Source organism: Barbus barbus, assembly GCF_936440315.1.
Source record: "Barbus barbus genome assembly, chromosome: 36".
In the NCBI taxonomy this organism is placed as follows: domain Eukaryota; kingdom Metazoa; phylum Chordata; class Actinopteri; order Cypriniformes; family Cyprinidae; genus Barbus; species Barbus barbus.
Genome location: NC_136714.1, coordinates 20,413,070 through 20,424,223, shown reverse-complemented (window position 1 = coordinate 20,424,223; position 11,154 = coordinate 20,413,070). Strand labels below are relative to the sequence as shown.

At 38.9% G+C, this 11,154-nt stretch overlaps 1 protein-coding gene across 5 annotated transcripts in view; it reads right to left on the bottom strand.

Moving 5' to 3' along the window:
• Nucleotides 1–2,275: 2,275 nt before the first annotated feature.
• The window catches only part of LOC306856090 (splicing factor, suppressor of white-apricot homolog), a 103,344-nt gene continuing 94,465 nt past the window's right edge, over nt 2,276–11,154 (bottom strand). For all 5 annotated transcript variants that reach the window (XM_079395101.1, XM_079395100.1, XM_079395103.1 and 2 more), the window contains exons 16-18: nt 9,084–9,248; nt 8,271–8,343; nt 2,276–2,949 (exon numbers count right to left, since the gene is read on the bottom strand). In XM_079395101.1, coding sequence (XP_079251227.1) covers nt 2,884–2,949; nt 8,271–8,343; nt 9,084–9,248 — 304 coding nt within the window. In that variant the 3' untranslated portion in view covers nt 2,276–2,883. The remainder of the gene's footprint in view (nt 2,950–8,270; nt 8,344–9,083; nt 9,249–11,154) is intronic.

Here is an 11,154-nt window from a genome sequence, read left to right as displayed (position 1 = left end):
CTAACAGTGGCACTGGATTAAAAGAGTGCTGAATAAATACAGATTTGGTCAGTTGACCTTCACAAACTGCTCATACCAATGGTCCATTTCATTTGGGTTCTGTGCATCACAAATCTTGATATAGATATAGAGAGAGAACATCTCAATTACCACATTAAAGCCTTTAACAGAAACACAGCACCTACACATTAACTGATGCCTTTGTGGATTAAGGTTTTCATGTATATTCTTTTCCGCTCAGAAAAGATTCTCTGCACTTCCAAAAAGGCCTTTGTATTTCGTAATATTCAGGACATATCACAGCTGGCTGAGATTTTTTTCCCCTTGTGGGAAATTCAGAAAATCTGCTAAAGGAGTCCAGGCCACAACTTTGAAAAGCACAACAACCCTCTGCTGAATAACCACATCAAGAGAATCAAAAGCTCTCAGACACATGCTTCTGGATTTTTAATTTTACATACTCAATTGGGTCCAGCTTGGATTTCCAACGTGTCGCCGCATGACTGCTTTCATTCTAGCAGGGTTTCAACTGCGGTGGTAAGCAAAGGGAAATAAAACTTAAGAACAGGCCATGAAACGTCATTACCAACCTTGACTTTTAGATGATGATTTGAATGTATTTTTCTTTGAATCTTGCCGCTGTCGCCTCTGGCTTGCTCAGTTGGGGACACTTAATTTCTAGTGATTGTCAATTTGATTTAGCAGATACTATTTCAACTAAACTGAGCTAGACAATGAAATGCCTTAACTGAAAATTGAGTGTTTAATCTTATTTTTATACATTACTGACAGTCTATCCTCCAATTTGATACTGTTAAGTGCTTTGACACAATCTGTATTGTTAAAAGCACTATATCTATAAAGGTGACTTGACTTGATTTGAATTTTCAAAAAAGTGCAAGCCATCCAAAGATCAATTGACAAATCACCAAACCTTCTGTCTACAGAAAGCTATTCGTTCCAGCATTTCACTGGACCAGACTGAAGCCAGTATTTTTCAAATCTCATAAAGTTAACAAATCACCTTAACGGCCTCCTCATTCTGCCCTGTAAGTGACTTCTTGGATACTACACAGCCATTTTATTTGTAATACACAAAAACTCAGACAGCGCGAGTGGACGAAACCTTGAATGCAGCCCTTCGGAATTAAATCAATGATGTTATGAGGTGCATTTAATTGCATATAAATCCATTATTTAATGCTATTCGAGGCAATCCAGTTATTGGAGGGAATATTGAGGCCATTATGAGTCTGGAATGAGTGAAGCTTTGGCCAAAAATGAGCTATTTGTTTACTCGCTGGCTGAGCAGATTGCTGGTGTGTAATGATGAACACAGGCTCTCCGGCGAGAAAGAAAAAAGACGTCCCGGCCTGCAAGAAGCCTCATACTTGACTCATCTTCTGTCTACAGGCTCTGACAACAGGCCAATGTCGACGACAAAAACAACATACATATAAATAATCAAAAGATAAAAAACCCTGCATTTTAAATTGTTATAATTCAAATGAGAGTGCAATACAAAATGCAGGGTCTATTAAGTCAGTTCAAAGCTGCCCTTTTCAAAAGCACGTAACATTACAATTATCGTGATTGGTGCAATTATGGAACATTAAGCATCAAATTACAAACAAGAAATTTTTTTGATATAATGCAAATCAAAAATGACTTGAGTAAATTAAGTGCCTTGATTAAATGGTGCAGGTTTAGCTGAACATACGGGACAGAGTGAACAATGAATACTCAGATGATCAATAAAAAGCACACGAGATGGACATTTGAAATTAATTTTTTGGCAAAAACACTTCCTCTGTGCCCTTTTCCAGGAAAATCCCACTTGAATCGGACTCAACATAATTTGAACATGGGAAAGCATTATGTTCCCCATGTCAAAAAGAGTTTGGGAGTGAGTGTAAATATGGGTTTGGATGGGATAGACCTGCTTCAGGGATCTCTTTACCAGTCCATTTTACAAGTCCAAATGAGACTCACCGCATTGCCTCTGCAGGTTGAACCGCCACAAGATTAAAGGCTTACTTAAAAGGGACCATGATTCCCACTGTTCGCTCTCGCTCTCTCCCTCTCGAGAACCCCACTCACATGGACCCTTCAGCAGAACATGGGGCCTAATTATCATGCAGAGTGCATGCTGGGATGCAGTACATGCGCCGACGGTCAAAAGGCCAGAGCTCGCAGGTGCAGGAAATGAAAAACAGACGGAGCAAGAGGCGAACATGACGAGATGTCGCTTGCGGAAAGTAAGGCAACCACACTTGTGTTCCATAATTCAAACTTTATTGACGGTTTTACAAAGTAGCTTCAAAATTAGGCCCGTACAAACTTAGAAATGAAAAACTGAAGGCCACATATTAAAAAAAAAAAAAAAACAACCAAGAAAGCTGACGACATCGTATCGAAAAGAGCTCAGAGGGAAAAAAGGAGATAGGAGAGAAATAAACTGCATTATCCTTCACAGAAGGATATAAAGGCGTCCTTCTGGTAGACACGATATTACAAAGGAAAAAAACATTTTTAGTTGCATCCAAGGAATTACGCCTTTAATACTTTCTTGTTGTTGTTTTATAGCTAAAACACACAGCAGGACTGAGGCCCCACCATCTGTTGCTGCTTTCGTTTTTTCTACACCTGCTTGGGTTCCACCTGCACCTTCAAAATAAAGGAGATCTCCATGCCTAATGCTAATCTGGAGGCGAAATACAAACATCTAACGCAAGGTCCAAACAGGCATACATAAAGGGATAAAAGCGTCCAGCATTGTGCAGCTTGTCAGGCGAACAGCGGTCCAGTAGTTAGCCAGAAGGCTGTTGCTTCCTTGCGAGATGTAGCTGGAGATTGATCCTGTCTGGATGTGATGGAACTCACTCAGGAGGGGTTCGGCTGAAGGCCTTTGGAGGCAGCAAGCATTGCTCGCACTTTCGCCATGAGGTCCTACAAGCAAAGAGAAATGGAGGAAAAGTTAGTACAGTATTCGTAGGGGAGCAGAGCTGGGAGAGAATCTAATCATAGTATATAAACACTAGGCCTGTTAAAAAAAAATTGAATTTTGAATATTTGTCGAATTTAAAATAAAAATCTAAAAAAACTCTATATATCATTCGAATTTTACATGTGTCAGGCAGCCTTATATGTGGTACACAAGATGCGATGACGATGTAGGTGTTGTTGCATTTTAATGCTTTTTTTAGTCTATCCAGTTGAACCCACAATATTGCGGAAAAAGAGAACATCAGTGCGGAGATGATGTTTACGTCAAAACTGAAACCAAGCCAGAACGCATGTTATCACATTTTCTAGAGGGACATATATCACGTTGCACTCGCGTCTCGCATAAGAGCGGCATGTTTAGAAAGCCATGTAATGTAAGTTCAACTTAAAAAAAAACATGTCTTGAGACGTGGTGGTTTTTCTGCATCCCACTGCATCTCATGTTTTAGGCTACAGAAGTAAGCTACTCTTTGTGATTGGATTTTGGTATTAAACTATACATACTCACATGATGCTTGTTGTTTCTAATTGTTTAAGCAACGTAATTAATTATATATGGTTTATAAACATTATTTTAAACATTATGCACTTTTTCAAAGATTAGTAGCATTAGTACGGTAATATTTTGCTCGATGCGCCCTCTTGTGGCCTCAGGAGAGAAGCCAAAAGCTTTTTTCGCCCCTAACAGAAATCATGCCTTTTAAATTCGAATATAATTTGAATTTTGATAATACTTTATTACAAAATTCAAATTTAGTTTTTCAGCCAATTTGACAGCCCTAATAAACACACAGGACAAGAAAACAGAAACACAAATTCATAAGCTTGCAGACAACTTTTCGCAATTTGAAATTCAGATTGGCTTCTGGTTTTGTATGTATGAGAATCCAATGTGCTAAATATGCATACTGATGTCTAATGGCATCCTATAGAAGAGAAGGCCATGGGCAAATAGAGCTGGATTCCTCCTCTTCAAATGCCTCCCCTCATTCTATGTGGCTCAGGTTACCTTACCCAAGGCCGGTTGCATGCTAAGAGCCCATAGGGAGAATGTGACACCAGAGAACTCACAGCTTGGCACTTGAATAAACATTTGCTTAATGAATATGCACATTAACTGGTGTCATTGATTTCATAGGAATGGAATTTGCATCGAGGAAACTCCAAACAAAAAACTACTTTTTTTGCCGGTTCGGTAGAAGTTAAGGCTCTATAATGTTGATTACATTTTTTAAAAAAGTAATATTACTTTAAAATACTAATAAAATGTACAAGAACATATCAGTTAAACTTCAGTTAAGATAAATTTCGTTCTGATCTCTTATAATGACGCCTTTCTCTGCCACCAGCGTAAAATCACTTCAAGGTTCTTTACTGCTTTTAAATTTGCAAGCAGCTCAACTTGGCATTATATATCAAATCAGTAAAATAATCTTTCGAAACAGGTGGCTGAATTGCACGGTTGTCATAGGAGCAAGGTTTGCTCATTGATGTTTGCAGAATTAAAGTCACCGCTGCCTTCCACCCCCTCGTCCAGTCGAAGGAAAGTTATTAACCCTGAATTTCCAATAAAGCCCCTGCAGAATTAATCATTAAACAAACAAGTGGTCAAGAAAAGCACAAACAACGCAGGCAAGGACAAACGTGCCTCTAGAGAGAAGGGTCTGCTGTTGTACTTCATGGGGTGAAATCATTATTAAAGTCGTTTTGGGGAAGTGAAAGCACAATATTACATGGATTGCATTAAATAGTGTACAGAGACTATGACTTGGGGAATCTTGCATACCACCCGCCAGGTTTGTGCACAATTCATAATAAACCTAAAAATGGATGGATGGATGGATAAAATTAGTTTTCGTCATTCCAATCCAAATTCCACATCAGCTTCCTGTATTGTGACTAATTCAATTCAAATTCCCACACATACACCACTATCCGAATGCATATACATTGCTAAAAGGCGAAGAACCAGTGAGAATAAGTCTCTCCGATCATAGTGTGTTGATCCAGTACATTAGAGTGACAGGACTAAGCTGGGATAAAGGGCTTTCAAAGCTTCCAGCTGACCCGAGCAGATTACTGCAATGAAAGGAGGATATCTTCAGTATGATTAGAGCTCATTACAGGACCACAGCTGGCTGAAGTCTGAGGACATCTGAAAATATGGCTACCTTAGTCTACTCTTGCTAGTCGTAATTGGGACCGAGAACTGCTTTTTACAGTTGGCTGGTTTCTCTGTAGTTATTTGGGTCCAGACCTCCAACCAATCTGACAAGATATCATTTGTACCTACATTTTCAGAGTTCAGAGGATCACCCCACTTTCAGTTCAAAGAACATGCACTTCAATCACAGGCCTGGGCCATTTAAAAACAATTTTGAAATCTCACATCCAATATCTCTCTGAACTCACTCCATGTTTCTGAAAACATTCGGACTCATTTAGTCATTTTCTTCATGGCCCTTTACTCCTGTCTGTTTTAGGCCAGCTTCAGAATGGTGTCCCAGGTGAGGTTTAGAAGCTTAAATTCTGCTTGCACTGTTCAGTTTTCTCTCTTTCGTTTTCCCCTCTGGTTTCCAGAAGAGGCCAATCCAAGTGATGCCTTTTCAACTCCAATCAAGTTCTCATGATGATGGTGTCCATATTTCTTGCTAGTACTGCATGCGTAGTTGTTGGTTAGAGATGGTTTTGGGCTAGGAGATTTCAAGAATTCTTTAAAGGTTCCTTAAAGTGCGTTAATGTCATTCTCCTACATTCAGAGCCTTAGGTAAAGTGTAAAGAGCACAGCTCTGATACGGTCTCATTTTAGTGTTGTTACTATACTGTGAGGACCTTCACATGTTGTTCACATCAGTTAGCACAGTGGGGGGTACTCGGGAACACAATGCATTTCGGTTTCTTATCTTGCACACAACGACAGTACTGTGCTCATAACCCGCCAAGGTGCATTTTGCAACCCATAAACGACTCCTAATCAAACCCTCAGTCACCTGCCACTTTTATCACACAGCCCATTCTAAAGAGAGGAAAATAAGAAAGGAGCACCAACATTTTAAGCATGGGGAGGATAGCACAGAGCACTAGAAAAGAAAAAGAGACTATTGTGTTCCTCAGGGAGAATCATAAACCAGCCTCCCTTGTTGTTCATCTGACAGGCAGATAGAGGGTTGGTAAAATCCCAGGGGAGTAGTGCTAAAATCGAGAACACACTTCCCCAGCCTTTAATGTTACATCTTTTTCATTTGCCGGTTGTAAAAACCCCGCCAGTCTCTACCGGGGCGCCTCATGAGAGCACTTCTTCCTCTATCAATAGTCGAGATGTGCATGTCAGAGCTGGAACATTCTCCTCTGGAGGATACGATATAGTTGCGTGAGGTAGGGCTACGGGCAAAAGATCAAACTGAGCCGAGCTGAAACCTGCTTCTTTACCGCAGGATCTATGGGTGGTCTGCACATCCTAGAGCTTTTGTTCCCTGGGATAGAGGGGGAAATGGGGACAAAGGGACTTCCTCACGCAACCGAAATGCAAGCATGCACAGGCCTGCAGAAGTTTCTGCCGGTAGTTATTTGTCAAGATGAACCGCGCTTCTATTGATTCAAGCAGCAGTTGCTGGTTTTAATAAGAGCCAACTCGTTTCTGCAAGACGCTGCCCCCTGGAAGTCCTGCCCCAGTTCTGAGGTGTCAGAAGTGATTTCACGCGCTGGGAGAAAAGGGAAGTGAATTAGGTTTCCAAAAGAACTGAAACCATGTCAAGACTGTGGACTTTTTTAGTACAAAGAGAGCGAATAAAAGGCTGTTATCCTGCCGACTTCTCTTTTTGATGAATACCTGATGTCTGCAAGCGAAACACAGTACGATATACTTTATCTTCTTACATTCTGCATTTCTTGCATCCTCTTCTCTCTGACACAACTGCATTTTTTTTATACATATAGCAGCTACCTTTCGTCTGCTTTGTATAACAATAAGCAAAAGGGAAGGAAAGCGAGTGAACTCCGCATTTCATCCTTGCCGCACAGGGCCAGAGATCATAACAGAGCTGCAGGGACTGACAGCTGCATTGAATCAGCATGCGATAGCGACAAGCTCTCTTTCTCCCATAAACATACTCACACCTACATACCCATCCCTAGCGACAGGGTCATGCAACCAAATCACTGTATTTCTCAGTTTCAGCACGCAAGGCTCTGAAAACAGAGACCACTGAGACCGTCTGGCACTAGATTACATATATTAAAGCTATACTAAGCGTCTCATCAGCAATGCTACACAATTTCAGTCTGTTTTCCCCTTAGGCGCTGAATTAAAATGAGGTAGCAAAAGTTTTGTGTTTTTAGTGAATTACAGTGTTTGCAAGGCAGCACTGTATTGATATTTCTCAAGCATTCTGGTTGAGTTTATTCTAAACCCTAAAACTTGCAAATTAATTCAGCCCGAAACTGCTTAACGTACAAAATTAGATCAAAATTTAATTTGAAAACATCAGTACAAGTGGGCATTCGCATAGAACATGTTGCATTAAAACGGAAGGTGCTGCACCAAAGAATGGAAAAGAATGCAGGATGTCAAAACATATTCTTAAAAATAACAAAATGATTTTAACTTTCAATATGACTGAAAAAGCAGCAAGATATGACATAATGGTCAATTACAGCTATCTAGCACTTTTACGTAGAAAAATCAGGTTCTGATAAATCTTCAATGTCCTATATTATCAAAAGAAAAAAATTAATAAAAATATGCTTTAATGCTGATGTAGAATTCCAATTAAAAAGTTAATTTAAAGTAGCAGAATTAAAATAAACTGAAATTCATATACATATCATTTTTAACTAGAAAAACCAAGTTTGTCAAGACCCAAAAGCCTGTTTTGAACATTTTTGAACATAAAAAATCCCTGAAGTTTGAGGGTTTAGGGCCCGTATATTTAATATTATATAAATTATGACACACTGGTCAATTATGGCTGTCTAGCATTTTTAAATAGAAAAACCATAAAAAACTAGGTTTTTGGTCAATGTGTGGCACAGAAAGCTGTCCTGATAAATCTCCAGTGTCCTATATCATAAAGAGTGAATAAATAAAATATAATTAAAAAATGCAATGTCTTCATTACTATCTTCATTTGATGATATTTCTCTACAAATATAGCTCAAAATAAAATTGATTAAATTTAATTAGGCGACATACTGTAATTCATTTACACATTTTAATCAAGTGAAAGCCCTAGTTTACACAAAAGTTTTGTTGCCAACTGACATACCTGAGTGATTTTGCTTTGCACTGAAGAGACAATAGTGGAGGACACTTGTTTGTCTTTCTCCTGAGAGCCATCCCTGTTTCACAAACAAAAAGAAAGAGAGAGTGAGACAGTGACAGACAGACAGAGGTCTGCCAATTGGCACGGTTTGTGAAAAACACCTTAATAAAGTATTCATGATGACTGGTGACTACGTAACCACCACAGACATCTTGAGCTGAAACTGAGCGACCAGAAGAAGGTCATGAAATATTCACCCAATGCCGGAAGAGACACAACAGCTGCACAAATAAAACAAAGTCTAGAGAGAGACACAGTGAAGGCCGAGGGAGTTTAGAGCAACTTTTTGATTAAACTTTTTGAAGTTGTATGAAAAAAGTCAGTCCCTGTACCCAATAACCCTTTGCAGTGTGGTGTTTTCTCAGGTTTTTGAATCAAAACCTCTCAAATGTACAAATATCTTGTAAAATTCATGCATTTTATGCCGTTTTTTATCAAAATGTCATCATGGCTGATTTTGAGCATCTGAAGCGTTCATGCTTTGTTCAACAGGTAATTAGTCAAGTTGTCAAATCATACCTAAAACCATTATAACTTCCAAATCAAAAAGATACAGCGCAGACCGTCTTTGTCTCACACACGCGGTGCTCTTGGCAAAGCTTAAATTAATATTGCAACAAAGTGGGGGAAAAAATATACTTGAAATCTATGATTCTGACTGAAGCGGAGTTTCAGTTTCAGAGGGTGGGCGGCTCTCTTGCGAGATTCACGCTGACTGATTGTTTAGTAATGGGACCAGAGCGAGATGCCATTTACCTGGACCTCCCCAGGCTGGAGGCGGGGCTTGTGACAGGGGAGGGGCTTGCAGAGACTCTGGCCATGGCTCCGGCTCTGTCAGGGGATGCCGAGGGCGAACAGGAGGAACCCTTAAATTGGTGCGATGACTTTGAACCCTTCTTTTTCTTCTTTTCATGAGGTGATCTGAAAAAGAGTTATTAAAAAGTTATTAATTTAATAGATCAGCTCAAAACAAACTGAAAACAAAAATTCTGCTGCATGGTTTGTTAGGAAAACTACTGCCATTCATTTTCATTTAAATCAGATCTGATGTTTTGCATCAAAAGACAAATCAAATTTGAGAGGGGAAACATTTTAGGTTAATAATAGCATGTTTGCCCTTATTTTTTAATTAGTTTATTTTCTTCAATTATTTATGCAATTATTTCTTCGAACCTTTTTATGTTTACAATTTTTAAAAAATCACTTTTATGTGAAGTACTTCCAATTCCCACTGTGTACAAATCACACTAAGTTACTGTATAGCTTTAGAAGATTTTGAATATTGCACACATATTGGAAAACTTGAATTCATGGACATTCACAAAATTCTTCCTTCTTTGTTCCACAGAAGATCGAAAGTCATCGGTTTAGAACAATAATACAAAGCAAAATATGAAGTATTTTCACTTTTTATGAACTAAAAATCATATGAGCTAAAAAAGCCTTGATTCTTGAGGCTCTGTGGATGGAGCAGTGAAGTGAGAGTTACTGTTTGACACTAACACTGTGGAGTCTTTAAGCATCCACATGACCCTTGAGCAAGACCCCTGATCCAGCACTGCGTCAGCGAGGGGACTGGAATAGGCCATTCACACATAACAGTCACAGCATGTGCGCTCTCTCCAGAGAAAAAGCACACACAGTCCATATCAAGGGGCCTTTATCTCCCAGGCTGTCCTTTATGAATATTTTATTTGAATACTTTATGCATGTCCTTTAGTTAGAAAAATGCATTTTTAAAGGAGCACCCAACTTCAGTTAATGGGCATAGTGACCTCTAATTACCTGTGGCACTGTAGCAAAATGACAAGACATGTTTGGAGTGTGGATCAAAGCAGTCCGAGGAGACACAATGAGGTTAAAAATGCACTGCTGCAGACGTGCCAAGAATTCCACCCGAGGCATAAACTATTATGACTAATTGAATCAGTTCAGGAAAATAGATTTATCCAAAAAGACAGAACACATCTCACTTACCCTATATGATTGGCATGATTAAGATTATATTATAGTTTACTGGACATGAGAGCAGTATGGAGATTTGAATGTATTTTTTGTCATTAATTTTCTCAAAAGGGATTTAAAATAAATAAATAAATAAAAGTTCTAAGTAATGAACAAAGCCATTCAGCTCTGAGATGAATCAGAAGAGCAGAAGCCAAAAATAAAAATCTGAAAAAAGGAAAAGGTTGAACACGTCTTTTAGGAGGGAACAAACTACTCATTTCATAAACCATTGCAAATAATAATCATAACTGTTCATTTCTAATATTATAAATCATATTTGTATTTATGTGTATTTGTGTGTGTGTATATATATATATAATATATATATATATATATATATATATATTAGGGGTGTGCGATGTGTATCGTCTGCGTTTATATCGTAATTATTGTTTTAAAGAGGTCACAATGCTTTTTTAAAGATCATTATTTAGTGTATTTGGTGGAACATTTTTAATGTTCAAAAAAAACATTATTTTTCAAATACTGTACATTATTGTAGATCCTCTATGCCCCGCCCCCGCCTCTAAGTCCCTCCTTCCGACAAGCACAGTCTGCTCTGATTGGCCAACTGGCACAATGCATTGTGATTGGCCGAACACCACAAGCACGAGTCAGAAATGTAACGCCCCTTTCCATAATCGCGAGCTTCATCTTTCAAAATAAATGTAAAGACAGTTAATAATGTCCTTAGTTTTACCATCAGTTCAAGCCCGAAAAGAGAACAGAGTCGCGTGACACACACAATGCTCGTATGTGTTTGCACACAAGCCGAAGTTGTGTGACCGTGTCTCCCTCTCTCTCACACACACACACACTC